This window comes from Herpailurus yagouaroundi, unplaced genomic scaffold (assembly GCF_014898765.1).
Source record: "Herpailurus yagouaroundi ecotype Mexico unplaced genomic scaffold, PumYag 182, whole genome shotgun sequence".
NCBI lineage: Eukaryota > Metazoa > Chordata > Mammalia > Carnivora > Felidae > Herpailurus > Herpailurus yagouaroundi.
This window is the reverse complement of record NW_024412413.1, coordinates 38,856,502-38,881,219: the sequence shown is the minus strand read 5'-3', so window position 1 is coordinate 38,881,219 and position 24,718 is coordinate 38,856,502. Positions and strand designations below refer to the sequence as shown.

At 38.1% G+C, this 24,718-nt stretch overlaps 1 protein-coding gene across 1 annotated transcript in view; it reads left to right on the top strand.

Moving 5' to 3' along the window:
- OTOGL (otogelin like) overlaps window positions 1-24,718 on the top strand; it is a 153,372-nt gene that overhangs the window by 55,886 nt on the left and 72,768 nt on the right. The window contains exons 22-26 of the mRNA XM_040491342.1: window positions 1,744-1,796; window positions 3,372-3,534; window positions 7,448-7,555; window positions 8,307-8,445; window positions 21,988-22,122. Coding sequence (XP_040347276.1) covers window positions 1,744-1,796; window positions 3,372-3,534; window positions 7,448-7,555; window positions 8,307-8,445; window positions 21,988-22,122 — 598 coding nt within the window. The remainder of the gene's footprint in view (window positions 1-1,743; window positions 1,797-3,371; window positions 3,535-7,447; window positions 7,556-8,306; window positions 8,446-21,987; window positions 22,123-24,718) is intronic.

Genomic DNA, 24,718 nt, shown 5'->3' with positions numbered 1-24,718 from the left:
TACTAAAACACTCATCACTGTACCCCTAAGAGATTGGCACTGTTGCTTTAGCCCCAGTGTACAGGTGAGGAAAATGAGGCACAGGCAGTTAAACAACTTGGGAACAGAGCTGATTTTCAATTCTGGGGAACCTGGCTCTGCAGTGCTTGCTCCATTGACCACTTTGCTCGGCAGCTTATTTTGTATCTATGGCAGAATACTGTTTATGGTCAATTTACCTTTGTTGTTGTCTCCATCTCCCTTCCTACCACCCCTCGATCAAGACACAAAGGCAACCTGCTCTTGAATCTTCCTCTCCTAGGTTTTGCTACCGGCCAGTTTCCCAAACTAATTTGGGAGCCATTTTTTACTTTTTCCTCCTGCTCAACATTTCCAGCCAGTAACTGCCAACCACAGTGGACTTTTTACTTTCTGGATATGGGTGAAATTCCTTCCCTCATTCCCAACCCTACTTGCTAGCAATGTCTCTCACTGTCTCTTTTTTGGACATTTCCATCTGGTTTTCTTGCCTCTAGTCTTGCCCCCTTCCACATTACCTCAGTGTTATATCTGTTTAGAATTTAAAGTAATTGGATTTATTTCAGTAAACTTGGCAAAAGGAACCATCCCACCTCAATAAGGAAAAAAAAATTCCATTAGTGTAGTGACTTCACGTACCGTTCCTCTCAAAAAGCCTATGTCCCAGAGAGAGTATGATACGGAAGACCAGGATCTGTGCCCTGAGATCTGTATGTCTCAGTTCCTCTCTGTCATGCACAGTGTGAGTAAATCATAGCTCTGAGTGTCATCTCAGTGTTACATGACGCATAAGCATAGTTTTCATGTGATATGGCCATGTATGTTAGTCTGCTTCTTCATCTGGGCTCAAATATAGAACACATGATCTGGTCCAAAGCTGAAGTAAAAACTGTCTATGTTGGAGTTATTCAGAAATGATGTGTTTGTTTCCTATCTTGATTTCTTCTTTACATTGAGATATAATTAAGTGATACCTTCTTAAGGGATTTTCAAGATTAATCTTGCTTGATTTGCTTTGCCGTATGCCCTGAATTTAGATCCTAATTTGCAAGGAGAATGTGACTCCATTCTATCTTCAACATTGCTGCCAGAATGAGTTTTCTAGAATTGGGACCAACCATATTACTTCTCCACTTAAGGTCTCCGGGATAAATAAAGTCTTAGTGTCTTAATGGAGGTGGCCTTTGCCTCTTTGCCACCTACGTCTCCTGTCACTTCTTGCATTGTACTGTGTTACACGGAACACCGTTCTACCACATGTGGCTTTGTACCACATCTCCTCTGAGTGTCATAGCCTTCCTGCTTTATCCATATCATAACCTCCATCCATTCTTTAAAACTGTCCCGACTTTACCTTCTTTGACTGTCTTGATGTCAGTTGCCAACAGATTTTTAAGACATTTTTCTGTGCTTTACTTCTGTATCTTAAACATATTTCCATGTTGCATATGTCACACTGCATAAATTATTTATTTATATGTCTTCCTTTCTTATTAGAACATAAGTACTTGGGTAAAGGCTATGACTTTCAGTTTTTGTATCTCCCATGCCCATTGCAGTGCCCCGTACATACATGTTTGATAAATATTGAACTGAAATAGCTCTCTTCAGTGTTGGAGCTAAAGTTTGGATCAAGCTAAGCCAAACACTTATTTGATTGTTTTTGAAATACAGAAAAAACTGAGTTGTGGCTTCATGAATTAACTATTTGTTTGCTTCTACTAGCCAGTGTTCAAATGGGACTGTGAAATGTGATGAGCCAGCAACGCCCTCTACTGGTAAGATCTAGTAGATGTTCTCCTTAAAGAGAAGGCAGCTCCAACCCTGCTGCCATTTTTCTGGAAATCATAAATCCATCACAGCCTTCCTTGCCAACGTGCATGAATATAGTCTTGGGAATATTCCTCAATATGGTGCTCCAGTGCTTCCTAACTTTTTTCACTTTCATAATTATAATAATTGTAGGACATCCTGGGGTGACCTTGCAAGGCTGCTGAGGGGCAGAGCTGATCGACCTAGGGGATGTTGTTGCCTAGATGCTGCCTACCCCAGAACCACCTCAGGTGCATGGAGGGCTTTAGGCATATGTATCCAGGTACCTGTTGAAACCCACTTGTGGAGCAGTAATAGCCAAACTAGACCAGGACTTCTCAGATTTAATGTGTACACAATCACCTGGGGACCTTGGTAAAACATTAATTCTGATCCAGCAAGTCAGGGATGATGTCTGAGACTCTACATCTCTGCTTATGACCAAGGTGATGTCATTGCCACTGGTTCTTGGACTCTAGGACTAGCAGCCATTAATGAAAAATGTCTTCTAAGATGACATCTACTTCCATCTCTATTTAGAATCCCACTTAACACTTGCTGATCATTCCTGAAAATCCTATTAGGGCACCCTATAAATTATTTTTTTTCACCATAATGCCTCAAATTTTTAGTTATTGTTCAGAAATTCTAGAGAAATCATAAACAACACTACTTTCATTGCTTATAACAGATAGCGTCTAGACTGATAAAAAGGAGCTATTGTTTTGTTATTTATTTGCATGGTCTTGTATATGCTATTATAAATTAGCCTTGATTTATAGGCCCTGGATTTGCATAATGATAAGGATTCAAGCTATCTAGAAGCTATCTAGGCTTCCTTACAGGGTATGTTCAAGGACCACACATACTCAGTAACAACTGGGCCGTCCTTTTCTTGTCCCATTTGCTTCAGTGTGGCTGAGAATAAAGAGGGGAAAATCCAGGTGGCCAGACTTCTCACAGAGGAATGCACAAGATTTGATCCTATTGGCCCCAAACAAGGGAGCTTGTTTAATCCCTCTGAGCCCAAAAACTTTCTGGAAGAATATGTAGCCCTTACCCTGTCTATAATTATGTTTACTTCTGCACTTCTACAGTATAGTGAGGATTGATATAAATAACGACTCAGAGGTGGAGCAAGATCTAAAAGTATTATGTGTTCATTGTAAATACACAGCTTTGTAAGAGCTTCAGTGTATTATATCACTAGTCCCCCCAAAATTGAAAATGTATGTTTGGATTAATCAAAATACCCTGTTTCTTGACCTCAGAAAATTACATAATTATTGCTTTGGGGAAGGCAGTTAAGATTTTCAAACTCAAAATAGGTTTTAAACATTTAGGAGACAAAAGAGTCTTCCTAGAAAAGGTTTGTAAGCTCCTCAAACAAACATTACAGAGTCAGAGCATCATCTAATAATAACTGGTAAGATATTCTATGGTGAATTCTGCTTTGATGACAAATGCATGTCAATATGGTTATTTGTCTGTGGAGGAAATACAACGCTAAGGGTATTTTATCTGTGCCTTTTTCTCTAAAGTTCATGCCTGTCCTGAGGGAAAAGTGTATTTTGACTGCAGATTTCCTGACCCTGAATTGCCAGCTGGTGGTGTAAATTGTGAGACTACATGCGCAAACCTGGCCATGAACTTCACTTGCGCCCCATCCTCACCCTGTATAAGTGGCTGTGTTTGTGCTCCAGGGTAAGTCTCTTTTTAAAAAAAAAAAAAAATAGAGCGTTCAGGATTTGACAGAAAATGCAAGAGCTCTTAATAACCTTATTTATAAACATAGCTAAAATTGTTGATCTGCCTGGTGGTTAACTTTGCGTTGGTAACTAGGAGACTATTGTAATTATTTTGTTATATTCATGTAATATATCACATATGTTATATTTGAAATACTACATACGACGTATAACAAATGATTCAATATGTCACACATATGTTATATATGTGTGGTTTAACTGCAATTTTGGGAAAGTGATAGTGACCCCGTGTCCATTCAAAATACTTTAAGTGCGTATCTTCTGTATATTCTGTGGTGCTGTTAATGTCGTTGAAGTTAAGTTATAATAGTGATGCTAATGTTTTACTTAATAGATGTTACAGAAACTGGTGTGTTGAGGCTACATAGGGCAGTGGGTAATAGTGGGAACTCTGGCTTCAAACACACCAGAGTTCAAATCCCAGCTCTGCTGACGTTGGCTGAGTGATTATTCCGCAAGTTTCTTTTAAGCTTTTAGGTTTGTGAGATATGGTGTGTGTCTACTACTATCTTTGTAATTTCTTTAGTAGCAGTAATACCTTGTATACAGGAAAAGCACATACAGAATCTGGCAGCTATCAGCTTCTTCACAGGCACATATAACATCTGGTCTCACTGGCCCTCTGTCTTCTGGTAGTGAATTGAGGCAGTGCATAGAGAGAGGCCACCTAAGGCAAACAGGTCACCCATTCTTCCTTGGTGAATATATTCACACAGAGGGATTCCTGAGCTCAGCTTGTGTAAACCATGAGCAAAGAAGAAAGAGGTTTTGTGGTCTGTTTCTCAAGAGAGTTGCATTTGTCTAAATGGTCCCCATCTGGAATGGGTAAAAGAGTCAAGTGACTTGGGAATGTACCAATCTCTTTAGAAAGGAAGGACATAAGAGATTGAAAGAACGACTGCCCATGCATGGGAAAATAAAGGCAGGTAAAAATCAAGTTATAGAGCAGATGAGCGAGGAAGACATTTTAGTAAAAAGGACAAGGGAAATATAACTGTTATTACGCTAAAATAATTGAAACCTACAACATTGCTTCATTTATTTGATTTGATTGTGACTCAAGGATGTATGGGTGATTAGATAAAGCTGCATCCTAATTTTGTTTCATATGTTTGCAGTTGATGCCATTATTTATTTATTGTTATCTATTTACTGTCACCTTTGACTTTTAGTTCAACAATGATTTATTTACTTGTCTAACTTCATTACAAAAATTAAAGAAATTTTCTCCCACCTTGTCGTCTTATATTGAAGTAAATATAGTTGGAATTAACTAAGAGGCCTCTGAATGATTTGGAAATAATTTTTATTACATAGAACTTTCTGTTATAAAGCTATTCATGGTAATACTATTTGGATTGTCTTCCATATGATCTTGGCTGGCTTATTTTAGGGCAATAAACCTGGTGTCACCAGTTTTCGTGGAGCTCGTCATCATGACAGCAATTTATCGAGTCTGAAAAATCCTCAGACTTCAGCTTAGAAATCACTGTGGATTAAAGAAATAGAAAGTAATAGAGTGGAACGAGTCATACAGAAATGGGTTCAAATATTGGCTCTCCTTATTGGCTGAAGTATCTCAGGGCAAGTGACTTAACCACCTGGAATCTCAGTTTCCTCTTTTTCAAAATGTACATACAAATATCTATTTCATGGGGGTGGAGTATGTGCAGTGCACCATCATACGGTACTCATGTGTGGCACACTGTGTTGAGCTACCGTGTCGTAGGGGGGTGCTACTAAAATACATTTATACGATGACAACAGAATCTACCTTATGGGATTGTCTCTAGGTTTAGGGGAGTTAGTGCTGTATTTAAAGTGGTTAGAACAGTGTCTGGGCCATAGAAAGCACTCAAAAATATTAGTTTGTGCTGTTGATTTTATTATCTTTGCAAGACATTTAATGAAGTACTTGCATTGGAAGATTCATTGCGATGAAATGAAGTAAAGTAAAGATGTTTATAAATTTCTATGTATAGGGAGTGTGGGATGTAAAAGATTGCACTAAACTAAGTCTTAAATGATGAGAAGTTTTTCAGGAGGAGCAAGGGAAGAGAAGGGTTTTCCAGGCAGAGGAGACATGGCAATGCCCAAGGAAAGTGGCTAGAAGTTTGGGAGGGTTGAGCTGAGAAAATGCAGACTGTAGGACTCTGTTGTCTGGAGGGAGAAATCTAAATGAGATAACACAGCGTTTATAGAGGTAGGTTCATTTATTCACCTTCACTCAACAACTGAGTGTCTGGTATTATGCTAGACATTGGGACGCAATCATCAAGATACTCATGGTCTTCCCCAGTGGAGCTTGAAGTCTAACGGACAACATGTACATTGAATAAGGAGTTACAGTGCTGTGCTAGAAGAGATGTGAGAGTGAAAGCAGAGAAGGAAACAAATGGCATCATTTCTATTCGAGAGAAGAGGCAAGAATTCAGGATTCCTGACTTCTGTGTTAATTTTGATAGCATTGAATTATAACATTTTATTTTATTTTTGAAAAATTAAAATATTAAAATAATTTTATTTTTGAGAGAGAAAGAGAGAGAGACAGAGTGCGAGTAGGAGAGGAGTAGAGAGAGAGGGAGACACAGACTCTGAAGCAGGCTCCAGGCTCTGAGCTGTCAGCATACGGCCCGATGCGGGGCTCAAACTCCTGAGTCATGAGATCATGACCTGAGCTGAAGTCGGACACTTAACCCACTGAGCCACCCCGGCGCCCCTGAATTATAACATTTTAAAGCAAATTCAGAAAAAATCTTCATATATTTTTAGTAGCTATATGTTTTTATTAGTTTGCCATTATTTTTTTGATAGAGAGAGAGCGCGCATGAGGGGTGGGGCCAGAGGAGGAGGGAGAGGGAATCTTAAGCAGGCCCCATGCTCAGCTCTCAAGCTCACGACTGTGAGATCATGAGCTGAGCCGAAATCATGAGTCGGATGAGCCACCCACTTGCCCCTTAAATTATTATATTATAGTTATATTATTATAATTTAAATTTTATTAGTAATATTTTATTATTGTTTATGAAATAAATTCTTGAGAAAAGATTTTAAGAATATTGAAAAATATATGTATATATTTATATTAAGGGTATTGGAATATATATCATATACAATACGTATTTAATCTTCATATCAAAATATTTTGAAAATACAACAAAGTTAATTCTCATTTGAGATTATGAGATTTAATTTTATATTTCATAGATACTTAAAGATACTTTTTTGTGGGATAATCTTTCAAGAAGGAAATAACACATCAAAGGAAACCAGCAATCAAAGTTTATGTTAATAACCAACAATGTGAAACACTTCATGCAATGCTTTTTATTCAAAGCACATCTTAACTAAATTCTCATGCTTTTAAATTTAAGTACTTCCATAAGGAGCTTTTGATTACTCTCTTTGTCCTGCAACAGAAAATGTTATCTATCTCACAATTTACTATTTTATTGAAAAATCGTTAGACCCCACAGATTGTTTTCTTTTAAGTAGCAAATATTAATAAAAGAGCCCTCACTTATTCTTTAAATGTTCTTTTCAGAATAGCTCACTGTTACCAGAAATTTAAGCTTCTGTTTTTGTTTTATGGTGCTAAGCAATACCAAAAAGGTTAAAATATTGCATCCAATCACTTGCCTGGCATTTTATTTACTACCATGAGAGGCAAGGTACTGTGTGAAAAGAGGGAGATAAAGATTAGATCTGACCCCATCATAGGTCAGATGGAACATGCCTGTGGCAGCTGTAAGGAACATAGATGGTGTTGAATATGACAAGATTGTTGATTTTTTAAAAACTGAAATTAGTAGTTTATACTAAATAGTATTTACTTCTTCACTGGGAAGAATGGCAGAGCACAAAGGAAAGTGTTATGTTCCTGAAAGCTGTCCATGCATCTGGAAAGATTGGGAGTACCTCTCGGGAGAAGTGATTGCTACACCATGTTATACCTGGTAATGAGATCCATTTATTTCACAACGTTTTTCCAAAGCAATTGTATTTGATCATTTTGTATTTACTTAATGTGACTGACTTCAGCAACAAAACAAATCAAGGCAGAGTAAATAAGATTTTAAAGGCATTCAGGAGTTGGTGGAGAGTTACTATCTATAGTGGAATCATACCATTGTTTTGGGGCATATTTGTTCAACCCAGAAGAAAACTGAAATGTGAAAGTTTGGAAATTTAACTAGTAAAAATATCTCAAGTTTGTAACAAAGTAATAAATGTTCCAAAGAGAAGATCACATTTAATGGAAATGTTTCTTTTTGGAAATAAGCCAAAACAACACCACAGAACAAAACTGAAATAGAGTTTCCTTAAAATGTGGAAACAAATTCCAAGCTCCTGAACAATGTCATGTGTAATGTATTTAAACTGATCGAAATATAGGAGATGGCATTGTGGGCTTTTTTGCTGCCATCAGGACTATATTTGATTTTTCACTCTGGCATCTCTTATCAGATGACCCAAGCACAATTTTTAGGCTTGGTTGTGGTGTCTGAGAGTATATTGAAACAAAGTGATAAATATAGGCCTAACTTGTCAGTGTAATAAATGTTATTGAGCCAACTGGCAATATTTCTAAGGGCCATGGGCTCAGTGAATGTTCTTGAATACAAACCTTACAGTGTTTATACTGCTTGAAAACCACTAATTAGAGCCAAATGTCTTAGAAAGATAACTGGCATTCTTTTTTGATAGTGTTTGTCGACGAGGAATGTTCAATTGCACATATTATCCATGCCCAGCCGTGTGCACAATATATGGGGACCGGCATTATCATTCTTTTGATGGACTGGAATATGACTATATCAGTGATTGCCAAGTATTTTTGATAAAGGTATGTCACAACTATGTACTTTTATTTGCACTTGTGTGAAGACTTAATGTGAAAAACAAGTGTGCTGCTCCATGCTATATCAATCCAAATGTCATTTAAAAAACCTACAAAAGTTATAGCAATTTTAAACATTCCCTTGACTCATTCTCAAGGTTTATTCTTTATAGGTGATGGGCTAATTCTTAAACTTTCTGTGCTTCTGTTTTGTCATTTGTAAAATGGAGATAATAATTGTAGCTGTCTCCTGGGGGTAGTTCTTAGGATTAAATAAGATAAATGTATGTAAATCTCTTAGATAATGTTTGATATATAGTAAGTGTTCAATAAATGTCAGCCATATTTATTTTTATTGGCTTAGTTTGGTGAATACAAATATAAGACATCAAACCAGCATTGAATAATATATATTGTTTATGGTTATAGCAATAAAGAGACATTACTCTTAATTCTAGACATGTTATCTTGATGCTATCCTGCAGTTAACCCTGGGCTTTGTATATCTGATAAAATCCATAAAATTTCTCATGTTTAGTGCGCTTAGATTTTCTTTATACCTGAATTTTATTTAAACAGCACTGATTCCAGAATTAAATTTCTAAATCTAAAACGTAAGTTTTAGAAAGAAGCTTTACAAGAATAAAGAAAATAACATCTTTTCTTCCAGCAAGGTAACTTGTGATTATCTTGAATGCATGTTTTTTTTCCCCCGAGTAAGGCTTTTATGTTATTAGAGGTTTGTGTGTGATCCTGTTCTTTTAAGCATATTTCAACAAAGTAGACACATTCCTATTTTATATTAGTTCTATTAAATAGAAAACGAACAGTAAAATCGAAAGTGCTCCAAACTTAAACAACTCCTGCTTATGCTTTAAACCATTAAATTTCCCATTTGGGAAATATTCTCAGTCAGCCTCCATTATGAGCAGCTTTAAGTTTCTTAAAGAATAGATCCAAATTTGTCCAGGAAAATTCTAAAGTTGAGAAGATTGGGATCATGCCTTACGTTTGTTTTTTCCTCCCCAAGTCATTTTGCAAAATAATGGGCCTTTGGTGAACTATTACTAACTACTTATTTGAGCTGTATGCTCTGCCTGGCTTTTTCTTAACCTCTCATTTGTCTTCACGGTAGAGAAATCATACTGTTTACTCGCCTTTTTAAAATAATGATTGTGCAGAAAGCATTTCAAGTAGAATATTTGTCTCAACTCTGGTTCCTGGTGAAATGAAAGTATGTCCTTATGTTTGATGCTGAATGACTAGAGCAGCCTTTTTTTTTCTTTTCTTTTTTTCTTTTTCTTCCTTTTACTGACACTGCACTATAACAGCATTCCATTTTTCAGGCAAGAGCCATTAAAGTTTGGCTTTTAGACTTTTAAAACCTGATTTCCTATCATCACTTTAATTTGCTACTATATCTTCCCGTTAAAAATCAATACCTCATGTTCAGTTTCAAATTTTAATAAGATGTGTCTGCTTCTATATAAGAAGATATGTCATAGGAGACATGCTTCTAATCTTTTAGTAAGCAATGAAATTTAGGTCCCTAATTTAATATCTGGATTAAGATCTGTCCTTAGGGTTCATGTAGTAAGATTAAGATATGAAGAATATTAAAAGTCTAAATTTCTAACTTCTAGAATTATATGTGTCTGGTTTTCTGCCAAAGCAGAAGTATTCTTTCTTTTTTTTTACACCGACAATGTTTTTTTTAAAAAGAAAGTGTTTATAAAGAATAGACTTCAGAATGTGACTTTTACTGTATTTAATTTGGTAATTAAAGAGAATAAAAACTGGGCGCCTGGGTGGCTCAGTCAGTTAAGCCTCTGACTCTTGATTTTGGCTCAGGTGATGACCTCATGGTTCATGAGTTTGAACCCAGCATTGGAGTCTGCTTGGGGTTCCCTCCCTGTCTCCCTATGTCTCTCCCCTCCCCCACTCATACTCTCTCTGTCTCTCTCAAAATAAATAAATAAACCCTAAAAAAAAGAATAAAAACTTACTATTAATAACTAATTAGAGTTATACTAGTGAATTATTCACTATATTGTAATAGACTTTTTATAAAAATTAATAAATATCATTGTGATATTTTATCCATAAGATTGATCTTCATTATTTTTTTCTTTTCTAAAATATATTTTTAAAATTTATTTCTTTATTTTGAGAGAGAGAGATGGGAGGAGGGGCAGAGAGAGAGAATTCCAAATCCCAAATCCCAAGCAGGCTTCTCTCTGTCAGTGCAGAGCCCAACATGGGGCTTGAACTCACAAACTGTGAGATCATGACCTGAAATGAGATTCAGAGTCAGATGCTTAACTGACAGAGCCACCCAGGTACCCTAGATTGATCTTCATTATTAACCTTAGATATTAAGGTTCAATATTTACTTTGCATTGTAATAGTTTACCTACTTAGATAAACCATCCTGTATATTAAAACCTTCTAAAATATTCAGTAGCTCTTAATAGCATAAGCTTTCCAGTAATTATCTTTTCTTTCTCTTTTTCTTTCTCTTTCTTTCTTTCTTTCTTTCTCTCTCTCTCTCTCTCTCTTTCTTCTTTCTTTCTTTCTTTCTTTCTTTCTTTCTTTCTTTCTTTCTTTCTTTCTTTCTTTCTTTCCTAAATATTTAAATTTACACTCTATGCCTCTATGCTAGGAGCTCTAAGGGTACAATTGTTAAGACATTAGCTTTACCCTCAATTGTTTTATGTTTGGAGAAGTCATTAATAAACAAGAAACTAGAAGGCTGGGATAAATTAAAGCTCTCTTGTTGGAATGTAACTGATTTTGACTGGAGAAACAGCAAGCAGGAAAGTTTCATGGAGGGGGAGGAACTGATACTACATTACAACTCATTTATTTTTCAGGGTATTGTCAGGTAGATTTCCTCAGTAATGAAGCACCTCAGGGTGGTTTTCTTTTCATGGCATTCTGGTTAGGTGCCTGCTATTTCAGGGACCCAACAGTAGGGAGCTCCTGTGGTAATCTGTGGGCAAAACTCCAAGGGAAATCCCATCCCGAGGAAATCTTTGAACAAGACTGTACACCTCACAAAGGCGACAACTGACAGATGGTTTTGCCTCCCAGGCAGCAGGAATTCAGGGATGTTCTGATGGCATTTATAAAACTGGGCCAGTGTCTGTGTGACTGCTCGACTCTCTGCTTTCTCAGCCTTGCTTGTATAACTCTTTTTCTGTATCTTTTATTTTTGCATCAGTTCATTGTTTCTGCTTCCTTATATTTTAAGCTTGCTCTTGTCTGTTTAGCCCCACTCTACCTTCTATCCTCTTTCTGTCTGTTTACCCTCAAATCTTAATGCAAAAAAACTTTAAAAAATCCCCACCATTTTCTGGTTCAAGTGTGAGAGATAATCTAATAGACTAAAGTAGTCTTTTTTTCATGCTTGCATTAAACTCCATTGGCCCAAGTTGGTACCATGATTGTATCAGGGGTAGCTGGGTGGCCTGGCTGCATCCTGGCCACAGTGTGGAGAGTGGCAAGATCACCCCTTCCGAGTCATTATGTGAGGAAATGAGTTCTCAAGGAGAAAAATCCAAAGCCATTAAATGATCTCTCTAAAGAAGCCAAAGTTACCGGAAGGTTGTTTTGATGCACCAGAAGATTCTCATTTAGAGAAAGAACCAGCGACAAAATTTCTGGATGATGTTAATCCCGTTACCAAAGAAAAAGGTGGCCCTAGGGGCCCAGAACCTAACCAATATGGAAACTGGAAATGAAAAGTACACTGTATTGATTTTTAAGCCATATTTTGTTTCTTTGTTTGTTTATTTTAATAATTTATTGTCACATTAGCTAACATATAGCGTATACAGGGTAGTCTTAGCTTCAAGAGTAGATTCCTGTGATTCATTGCTTACATACAACACCCAGTGCTCCTCCCAACAAGTGCCCTCCTCAATGCCCATCTCCCATTTTCCCACACCCATCAACCCTCAGTTTGTTCTCTGTATTTAAGAGTCTCTTATAGTTTGTCTCTCTCTCTGTAGATTTTTCCTTCCTTTCCCCTATGGTCTTCTGTTAAGTTTCTCAAATTCCACACATAAGTGAAAACATATGATATCTGTATTTTTCTCACTGGCTTGTTTCACTTAGCATAATACTCTCCAGTTCCATCCATGTTATTGCATATGGCAAGATTTCATTCTTTTTCATTGCCTGGTAGTATTCCATGTTATATATATATACCACATCTTCCTTTTTTTTTTCTTCTTTTTTTTTATTTATATATGAAATTTATTGTCAAATTGGTTTCCATACAACACCCAGTGCTCATCCCAAAAGGTGCCCTCCTCAATACCCATCACCCATCCTCTCCTCCCTCCCACACCCCATCAACCCTCAGTTTGCTCTCAGTTCTCAACAGTCTCTTATGCTTTGGCTCTCTCCCACTCTAACCTCTTTTTTTTTTTTCCTTCCCCTCCCCCATGGGTTCCTGTTAAGTTTCTCAGGATCCACATAAGAGTGAAACCATATGGTATCTGTCTTTCTCTGTATGGCTTATTTCACTTAGCATCACACTCTCCAGTTCCATCCACGTTGCTACAAAAGGCCATATTTCATTTTTTCTCATTGCCACGTAGTATTCCATAGTGTATATAAACCACAATTTCTTTATCCATTCATCAGTTGATGGACATTTAGGCTCTTTCCATAATTTGGCTATTGTTGAGAGTGCTGCTATGAACATTGGGGTACAAGTGCCCCTATGCATCAGTACTCCTGTGTCCCTTGGATAAATTCCTAGCAGTGCTATTGCTGGGTCATAGGGTAGGTCTATTTTTAATTTTCTGAGGAACCTCCACACTGCTTTCCAGAGCGGCTGCACCAATTTGCATTCCCACCAACAGTGCAAGAGGGTTCCCGTTTCTCCACATCCTCTCCAGCATCTATAGTCTCCTGATTTGTTCATTTTGGCCACTCTGACTGGCGTGAGGTGATATCTGAGTGTGGTTTTGATTTGTATTTCCCTGATAAGGAGCGACGCTGAACATCTTTTCATGTGCCTGTTGGCCATCCGGATGTCTTCTTTAGAGAAGTGTCTATTCATGTTTTCTGCCCATTTCTTCACTGGGTTATTTGCTTTTCGGGTGTGGAGTTTGGTGAGCTCTTTATAGATTTTGGAGACTAGCCCTTTGTCCGATATGTCATTTGCAAATATCTTTTCCCATTCCGTTGGTTGCCTTTTAGTTTTGTTGGTTGTTTCCTTTGCTGTGCAGAAGCTTTTTATCTTCATAAGGTCCCAGTAATTCACTTTTGCTTTTAATTCCCTTGCCTTTGGGGATGTGTCGAGTAAGAGATTGCTACGGCTGAGGTCAGAGAGGTCTTTTCCTGCTTTCTCCTCTAAGGTTTTGATGGTTTCCTGTCTCACATTCAGGTCCTTTATCCATTTTGAGTTTATTTTTGTGAATGGTGTGAGAAAGTGGTCTAGTTTCAACCTTCTGCATGTTGCTGTCCAGTTCTCCCAGCACCATTGGTTAAAGAGACTGTCTTTTTTCCATTGGATGTTCTTTCCTGCTTTGTCAAAGATGAGTTGGCCATACGTTTGTGGGTCTAGTTCTGGGGTTTCTATTCTATTCCATTGGTCTATGTGTCTGTGTTTGTGCCAATACCATGCTGTCTTGATGATGACAGCTTTGTAGTAGAGGCTAAAGTCTGGGATTGTGATGCCTCCTGCTTTGGTCTTCTTCTTCAAAATTACTTTGGCTATTCGGGGCCTTTTGTGGTTCCATATGAATTTTAGGATTGCTTGTTCTAGTTTCGAGAAGAATGCTGGTGCAATTTTGATTGGGATTGCATTGAATGTGTAGATAGCTTTGGGTAGTATTGACATTTTGACAATATTTATTCTTCCAATCCATGAGCAGGGAATGTCTTTCCATGTCTTTAAATCTTCTTCAATTACCTTCAAAAGGTTTCTATAGTTTTCAGCATACAGATCCTTTACATCTTTGGTTAGATTTATTCCTAGGTATTTTATGCTTCTTGGTGCAATTGTGAATGGGATCAGTTTCTTTATTTGTCTTTCTGTTGCTTCATTGTTAGTGTATAAGAATGCAACTGATTTCTGTACATTGATTTTGTATCCTGCAACTTTGCTGAATTCATGTATCAGTTCTAGCAGACTTTGGGTGGAGTCTATCGGATTTTCCATGTATAATATCATGTCATCTGCAAAAAGCGAAAGCTTGACTTCATCTTTGCCAATTTTGATGCCTTTGATTTCCTTTTGTTGTCTGATTGCTGATGCTAGAACTTCCAGCACTATGTTAAACAACAGCGGTGAGAGTGGGCATCCCTGTCGTGTTCCTGATCTCAGGGAAAAAGCTCTCAGTTTTTCCCCGTTGAGGATGATGTTAGCTGTGGGCTTTTCATAAATGGCTTTTATGATCTTTAAGTATGTTCCTTCTATCCCGACTTTCTCAAGGGTTTTTATTAAGAAAGGGTGCTGGATTTTGTCAAAGGCCTTTTCTGCATCGATTGACAGGATCATATGGTTTTTCTCTTTTTTTTTTTGTTCATGTGATGTATCACGTTGATTGATTTGCGAATGTTGAACCAGCCCTGCATCCCAGGAATGAATCCCACTTGATCATGGTGAATAATTCTTTTTATATGCCGTTGAATTCGATTTGCTAGTATCTTATTGAGAATTTTTGCATCCATATTCATCAGGGATATTGGCCTGTAGTTCTCTTTTTTTACTGGGTCTCTGTCTGGTTTAGGAATCAAAGTAATACTGGCTTCATAGAATGAGTCTGGAAGTTTTCCTTCCCTTTCTATTTCTTGGAATAGCTTGAGAAGGATAGGTATTATCTCTGCTTTAAACGTCTGGTAGAACTCCCCTGGGAAGCCATCTGGTCCTGGACTCTTATTTGTTGGGAGATTTTTGATAACCGATTCAATTTCTTCTCTGGTGATGGGTCTGTTCAAGCTTTCTATTTCCTCCTGATTGAGTTTTGGAAGAGTGTGGGTGTTCAGGAATTTGTCCATTTCTTCCAGGTTGTCCAATTTGTTGGCATATAATTTTTCATAGTATTCCCTGATAATTGTTTGTATCTCTGAGGGATTGGTTATAATCATTCCATTTTCATTCATGATTGTATCTATTTGGGTCATCTCCCTTTTCTTTTTGAGAAGCCTGGCTAGAGGTTTGTCCATTTTGTTTATTTTTTCAAAAAACCAACTCTTGGTTTCGTTGATCTGCTCTACAGTTTTTTTAGATTCTATATTGTTTATTTCTGCTCTGATCTTTATTATTTCTCTTCTTCTGCTGGGTTTAGGCTGCCTTTGCTGTTCTGCTTCTATTTCCTTTAGGTGTGCTGTTAGATTTTGTATTTGGGATTTTTCTTGTTTCTTGAGATAGGCCTGGATTGCAATGTCTTTTCCTCTCAGGACTGCCTTCGCTGCGTCCCAAAGCGTTTGGATTGTTGTATTTTCATTTTCGTTTGTTTCCATATATTTTTTAATTTCTTCTCGAATTGCCTGGTTGACCCACTCATTCGTTAGTAGGGTGTTCTTTAACCTCCATGCTTTTGGAGGTTTTCCAGACTTTTTTCTGTGGTTGATTTCAAGCTTCATAACATTGTGGTCTGAAAGTATGCATGGTATGATTTCAATTCTTGTAAACTTATGAAGGGCTGTTTTGTGACCCAGTATATGATCTATCTTGGAGAATGTTCCCTGTGCACTCGAGAAGAAAGTATATTCTGTTGCTTTGGGATGCAGAGTTCTAAATATATCTGTCAAGTCCATCTGATCCAATGTCTCATTCAGGGCCCTTGTTTCTTTATTGACCATGTGTCTAGATGATCTATCCATTTCTGTAAGTGGGGTGTTAAAGTCCCCTGCAATGACCACATTCTTCTCAATAAGGTTGCTTATGTTTATGAGTAATTGTTTTATATATTTGGGCGCTCCGGTATTCGGCGCATAGACATTTATAATTGTTAGCTCTTCCTGATGGATAGACCCTGTCACTATTATATAATGTCCTTCTTCATCTCTTGTCACAGCCTTTAATTTAAAGTCTAGTTTGTCTGATATAAGTATGGCTACTCCAGCTTTCTTTTGGCTTCCAGTAGCATGATAAATAGTTCTCCATCCCCTCACTCTCCATCTAAAGGTGTCCTCAGGTCTAAAATGAGTCTCTTGTAGACAGCAAATAGATGGGTCTTGTTTTTTTATCCATTCTGATACCCTATGTCTTTTGGTTGGCGCATTTAATCCATTTACATTCAGTGTTATTATAGAAAGATATGGGTTTAGAGTCATTGTGATGTCTGTATGTTTTATGCTTGTAGTGATGTCTCTGGTACTTTGTCTCACAGGGTCCCCCTTAGGATCTCTTGTAGGGCTGGTTTAGTGGTGACAAATTCCTTCAGTTTTTGTTTGTTTGGGAAGACCTTTATCTCTCCTTCTATTCTAAATGACAGGCTTGCTGGATAAAGGATTCTCGGCTGCATATTTTTTCTGTCTAGCACACTGAAAATCTCGCGCCAACTCTTTCTGGCCTGCCAAGTTTCAAAAGAGAGATCAGTCACGAGTCTTATAGGTCTCCCTTTATATGCGAGGGCACGTTTACCCCTTGCTGCTTTCAGAATTTTCTCTTTATCCTTGTATTTTGCCAGTTTCACTATGATATGTCGTGCAGAAGATCGGTTCAAGTTACGTCTGAAGGGAGTTCTCTGTGCCTCTTGGATTTCAATGCCTTTTTCCTTCCCCAGTTCAGGGAAGTTCTCAGCTATAATTTCTTCAAGTATACCTTCAGCACCTTTCCCTCTCTCTTCCTCCTCTGGGATACCAATGATGCGTATATTATTTCTTTTTAGTGTATCACTTAGTTCTCTAATTTTCCCCTCATACTCCTGGATTTTTTTATCTCTCTTTTTCTCAGCTTCCTCTTTTTCCATAACTTTATCTTCTAGTTCACCTATTCTCTCCTCTGCCTCTTCAATCCGAGCTGTCGTGGTTTCCATTTTGTTATGCATTTCATTTAAAGCGTTTTTCAGCTCCTCGTGACTGTTCCTTAGTCCCTTGATCTCTGTAGCAAGAGATTCTCTGCTGTCAGCTATACTGTTTTCAAGCCCAGCGATTAATTTTATGACTATTATTCTGAATTCACTTTCTGTTATATTATTTAAATCCTTTTTGATCAGCTCATTAGCTGTTGTTATTTCCTGGAGATTCTTCTGAGGGGAATTCTTCCGCTTGGTCATTTTGGATAGTCCCTGGCGTGGTGAGGACCTGCAGGGCACTTCCCCTCTGCTGTGGTGTATAACTGGAGTTGGTGGGCAGAGCCGCAGTCAGACCTGATGTCTGCCCCCAGCCCACCGCTGGGGCCACAGTCAGACTGGTGCGTGCCTTCTCTTCCCCTCTCCTGGGGGCGGGATTCACTGTGGGGTGGGGTGGCCTGTCTGGGCTACTTGCACACTGCCAGGCTTGTGATGCTGGGGATCTGGCGTCTTAGCTGGGGTGGGTAGGCAAGGTGCACAGGGGCAGGAGGGGCAGGCTTAGCTTGCTTCTCCTTAGGTGATCCACTTCAGGAGGGGCCCTGTGGCAGCAGGAGGGAGTCAGATCCGCTGCCGGAGGTTTGGCTCCGCAGAAGCGCAGAGTTGGGTGTTTGCGCGGAGCGAGCAAGTTCCCTGGCAGGAACTGGTTCTCTTTGGGATTTTGGCTGGGGGATGGGCGGGGAAGATGGCGCTGGCGAGCGCCTTTGTTCCCCACCAAACTGAGCTCTGTCGTCCGGGGACTCAGCAGCTTTCCTTCCCTTTGTCCTGCAGCCTTCCCGCTTTCTGAGCAGAGCTGTTAACTTATGACCTCCCAGCCGCTAAGTCGCGCTTGCTGTCGGAACACAGTCCGTCAGGCCCCTCCGCTTTTTGCAAGCCAGACTTGGGGGCTCTGCTTGGCCGGCGAGCCGCCCCTCCGCCCCGGCTCCCTCCCGCCGGTCCGTGGAGCGTGCACCGCCTCGCCGCCCTTCCTACCCTCTTCCGTGGGCCTCTCGTCTGCGCTTGACTCCGGCGACTCCGTTCTGCTAATCCTCTGGTGGTTTTCTGGGTTATTTAGGCAGGTGTAGGTGGAATCTAAGTGATCAGCAGGACGCGCGGTGAGCCCAGCGTCCTCCTACGCCGCCATCTTCCCTCCTCCTCCTCACATCTTCTTTATCAATTCATCAGTTAATGGACATTTGGGCTCTTTCCATACTTTGGCTATTGGCTATTGTTGATAGTGCTGCTGTAAACACTGGGGAACATGTGCCCCTGTGCATCAGCACTCCTGTATCCTTTAGATAAATTCCTAGTAGTGCTATTGCTGGGTTGTAGGGTATTTAAATTTTTAATTTTTTGAGGAAATGCCACACTGTTTTCCAGAGTGTAGACCATATATTATTAACTTCATAGCATGTTTCATGACAGCTGTCAAATATATAGGTAAAATTTGGTAGCATGAAAGACTATTTATGGTCTTTATATCCACCACTAATTAATGAAAAAGCCTGAAGACTTCCAAAAGGTGATGTAGCAGCAATGGAAACGCATCATTCAAATCTCCTCTTATGGGAAGCAGACTTGACTGAGAACCCTGGCTGCTGCCCCATGGGATCCACCACTGTGTTCCTGCTGAAGTCACACTTCCCTCAAGCTGTTCCCAGCCAATGAATGAGTATGGTGGGGTTACAGTAAATGAGTATGCTTGCCCACTCCCATGATGTGTAACATCGGCTCAAAGACTCCCCATTAGCCAGCCCAGAATTTTCTTGGTACTGTGCTGCTGTCTGAGACTCTTCCTACCCAATCTTCCTTTTCTCTCTCTTTCTATTCCTTTTATTTCCTTTTCTCTCCCCTTCACAGGTGTCAGACTCTGCCTACTTTTCCTCTTTATAATTCAAAATGTCTTCCCAATAAATCTCTTCCACATTAAAAAAAAAAAAAAAAAACAAAAACAAAAACAAAACCAAAAAACCCTGTTGGCCCATTGTTGAATGTACTGTTTGGATCCAAACTGCTGTGGGACAGAAAACATGGCTGCTAAGTTTGCTATATCAGAAGAAACTTTGTGTTGGATTGTTTCCCTTAAAAGGGGTAGGGGCTAAGACAGGTGTTTAGATTGACCGACATGTGGAGTAAAATAATATTCTACTTTGAGAGGTGCTGACATTTTGTTTTGGAATCAGTTGGGAGAATATTTTCTATAAATGTTTGTAGTACCTCAGAATAAAAGATTTGAGGAATCCATGTGGCATACTGGTGTTGACCTTGTCCCTCTGGCTTTATAATCATTACTTACTATGTTGCTTAGCAACTCTATAGCATTATCTCCAAATCTAATATTAACTTGAAATACATTAGAAATGAAAATTATAGAAACATGACTCTTAGGAATTGATATTGTCTCAAGTTACTGTCAGCAATAACATGATATTACAAAACAGACCATACAATATAGAATATTTCATGGAAATTCTGAGTTTAATATAAAGAATAATCTAACATTGAGGAACTTTCATTAATAATAATAGAAAGGTAATGGCAATAGAAAGCCTTTCAGCTGGCTTTTCACATCCCATAACCTAAATAACTTTTCTCAAGAGGATGAGCGAAACAAAATCCTGAATTACACATTTTTTTCTTATTTGAAAATCATTCACTAAGGCAGAAAATGTGGCATGATTTTTTTGAGTACAATGCCATAATCATCTTAATGACCTTTATTATTCTCTTTTTCAAAATGTAAGCAATGATTTGCGAAAGGATTGTTTAAGAAGAAGCAAAAGCTCTCAGTTCCTATGAAGGAAGGAAGGAAAAATGGGTCACAGAGGGACACATTAATTACTTTTTCAACACTATTCATTGAAAACCTATCCTCTTGGCACTAGGCTATAGTAATTACATATAAGACAGAAAGAATTTGGCCAAGCCAAAAGAAATATTGAGCTGGCATTCATATTGCTGGTGATATGAAACACTAAGTGTAGAGAATTTATAAGACCTATATGATTTCCAGGTATTTAAAGACTTTTTCACTTTGAAAATAAACACTGACCCATATGTCTAAAAATGAAAGGAATTCAGGAAATGTGTGCAGGCCTTTGAAAATTGAATACAGAGCTCAAAGAGAAATGCCACATTTTTTTTTCTGGTGAAATTCCCACCTTTTACAAGTTAGTGAGAACACTCTTAGAGCAGTGTAGCTTTTAACTTTTGGAGGGATAAGGACTTTAAAATTTGATGAAAACCATGGACTTTCTTCTTAGAAAAATATAGGTAATCAAAAAAAACATTTTACAATGAATTTCTAGGGTCTGTAGAGCTATACAAGCCCATCCAGGAAACATATCAAACAAGAAACCCTGATTCTAGAGAATGTGTTCTTAGTGGATACAGTTGGGAGTAGCTGAAGGAAGGAGGAGGTGACATGGAGGTGAGGAAGTTCAGAGTGTATGGGCTAAATACCATTCTCCAAAACTAAGGACTCCCTACAACTTACAGTTGATTTTTCTGCTCAGTCATTGCTAGACCATTCCTAATTTCTCTATAAAAGTAGCATTTTAAAAATTAGGATTTTGAGCTGTCTCTGCTTTTATTCAGCCAAGTGACCTTGGACAATCCGTTAACCCTTTTTAACTTCACTTTCTAATCTGTAAAGTGGAGATAATTTAAAAATTATCTTAAGAATTAAATATCAAAGAAATAATTAAATATAACATGTGTAATGTTCAAAGGAAGCCCTCAAATGATACACATTATTGTATTTACTAACAGTACCAAAATTTTGTATCTATTTCCATTTTAACCTGTAGGCAAATTATTTAGCCAGAAAACTTTTTAAAAATATAACAAAAGATGTTGCCTCAAATGAAAACATTTCTTTTAAAATTTCTCTGACATGTCTTAGGTATTTATTAAAAAGAAACTGTTATGCTAAGTGAAATAAGTCACACAGAGAAAGACAGATACCATATGTTTTCACTCTTATGTGGATCCCGAGAAACTTAACAGAAGACCGTGGGGGAGGGGAAGAAAAAAAAAAGAGGGAGAGAGCAAAACCATAAGAGACTCTTAAAAACTGAGAATAAACTGAGGGTTGATGGCGGGTTGGAGGGAGGGCAGGGTGGGTGATGGGCATTGAGGAGGGCACCTGTTGGGATGAGCACTGGGTGTTGTATGGAAACCAATTTGACAATAAATTTCATATTTAAAAACAAAGAAAACAAAGAAAAAAAGAAACAGAAACTGGTTGATAAATTTGATCTACAATAGTAAAATAGAAAAAAAAAGTTTTGCTAAAACAAAATTTTAATGGAAGATATTAGAGATAAATGTTTAAAGATTGAGCTATCTTGGTTTATTTGCATAAACTTTTTTACATTATTAGATCAAAATGATTTTTATCTTAGAAATAAGATGCATTTTGATTTCAGTACAATCCATTGTTAATCTTGGTCTTTAAAAATTTTTAATAAAAGATAACCAAAAATTATATATAGTATATACTTATATTAATGCATTATTTTTAACATTTCAGAGTGCAGATGATTCAGATATATCTGTCATTGCCCAGAACAAGAAATGCTTTGACAACGATATTGTTTGTTCTAAAAGTGTTTTGATTTCAGTTGGGGACACTGAAATTTATCTGAATGACGCTCCTTACAAAGAGGTTAGTAAATTATTTATTTTATGATCATTTTAACTTGTCCCGAGAATACTGAAAACAAAATAGAAACGATTTGGGGTACTTTTCTCTGTAAGTGATTACTCGATTTCAATTTTCTTTTCTTTGTTGTTATGCGACTTCAGTAAATCATACTTGTCATTTTCATTTACACTCCACTTCTCTATATTCCAATTCTTTCCTCTTCTTCATCTCCATGGTGACGATTCTGGCCCCAGCAACCATCACCAATTATCTGGAGTACTACAACCCTCCACAATAGACTCTCAGCTTCCTGTCTTAGTTTTTCTCTTATCCTGCCACACTGCAGCCAGAGTGGCTTCTTTCTAAAATGGGAATCTAATCTCCTGTCACTGTAGTGCCTCACAACTTTCAAATGACTTCCCATTCCCTTATACGATCTCACCAATCTGACCATGGTCAGTCACCTCTCCTGCCTCATGTCTCATCACTTTCTGCTTCGAGCTCATATTCCAGAAGTTGGAGCTCTTATTAGTTCTTTAAATGATCAATTCGTTCTCTCACCTCTGGTTCTTCATGAAAGTCATTGCTCCCACCTGGATCAGCCTTTTCTTTCACTTACTCTTCTATGGTAGGTCTCATCTTAACTCCTTCAGGGAGTTCTTCTTCATACCTTCAAACACTTTGTTGGGACACAAGTCACACTTTAGTGAAATTATTTGTGTGGTTGTCTGTCTTTTCCATTTGTCTATGAGTTCTGTGAGAAGTGGGGCCATGGTTTCCCTTATTCCTGTATTCTTGGAGCCTGCCCAATTTGAAAGAATGAATACATTTCATTCATTCCTTCATACATTTTACTATATACCAAAATATGTATTAATTATTGGGACTAGAACAGTGAAAAGACACTGTGCTTGCCTTTAAAGAATTATACTCAGGCAAGGGAGACATTCACATAAACAAGAATGTTCAGTGTAATGTGCAAGAGTGTATAGGACAGTATGGGAATCCCTGAGAAGAAGCCAACCTTGGATGTTTAGGGTAGTTGTTAAGAGTGTGGACTTTGGAGTCAGTCAGTAGTGATTTAGAATCCCTGTTTTATTCACTTGCTAGTTGTGTCACTTTGGCCAAGCTTACTTAACCTCTTTAAGCTGCAGCTATCTCAATTGTAAATTTGGGATGATTAGAGAATCTACCTCTTAAGTTCATACAAGGATTAAATGAGATAATGGATTTCAAGAAATGGCTTTCCTCTTCTCCTTCACCCTCCTTATTTTTGAGAGCTCAGAATATATGCTCTGGATGAAATGATTTGAACTGAGTCTTAAAGGATGAGTAGGTATTAGGCAGGTGAAGAGGGAGAATAGAAAGGCAGTCAATACAGAAGAATGGTCATGTTAAAAGGAACAGAGTTGAAAGATACAATGGTTTGTTTGGAGAATTGCGAGTGGTTTAGTTTGGTTGAAGTATACAGGGATAGTGGAGGGACAGTATGGCAAAGAGATTCAGGGAGGAGTCTCCAGGCTGACTTTAAAGCAGGGGACATGGGAACAAGGGCAGTAGACAGGAGGCTTGTTCCAAACCACAGAGGCTCTTAAATGGTGTAAGATATTTGAACTTGTTTTACAAGTAAGAAATTTTGGCATTGAGAAAGGACATGATCTGACGTATGACTTTTTTTTAAGTGTATTTATTTATTTTGAGAGAGGCAGAGAGAGAGAGAGAGAGAGAGAGAGAGAGACAGACAGACAGACAGAGACAGAGAGTAGGGGAGGAGCAGAGAGAGAGAGAGAGAGAGAGAATGAGAGTCCCAAGCAGGCTCTGTGCTGTCAGCACAGAACCCAACAAAGGGCTTAAACCCAAGAACCATAAGATCATGACCTGAGCTGAAACCAAGAGTCTAGTGTTTAACTGACTGAACCACCTAGGCACCCCTGATATATGGCCTTTAAAAAAGTGGCCTCTCTGAGATTTTAGAACAGAGTTTCTCAAAGTTTGGTCTGTAAATATGCATTAAAATCACCTGGAATATCTATTATAAAAGCTGGTTTCTGGGCCTCACCTTAGTAATTAGAATGGCTGAGGTTGAGGATGAAAATCAATTATTTTTACTGGTACCCCCAATTCTTCTTGACATTAAAGTTTGAGAACAAGTACTTTAGATCATAGTTTATACTTCAATCGGAAATGTTGAGACCAACCAGGCAGCAATCAAGCTTTTAGCAAAGCAAACAGAGTCTCTATATCATGTTGTTATATGTTGGACATAATTGCTGCAGTTTGGTATAGCTTTCAGCTGGATATTCATTTATAGGTAAAGGTTCTAAGAACAAAAATGGTTTTTTTTTTTAAAGAAAAAACTGAAGAGAAAATAGTAACTGTTCTTGTAGGGACAGTTTGACACATTTTTGAAGCGGTAATTACAGTTCAGTATAGCTTTCAACTTCCAGTGCTCACCTGTATGCATCTCCATATGAGGTGTGAATTATGAAGTAAGATAAAGGAAAGTCATAAACACGGTTTCCCCCACTAACAAATCCCCCATTAACATTTTTTCCTGAGCATTAGAAGTAAAAATAAGTACCGTTATTTTATGGCAGATGGATTGCTCATCTAGGTG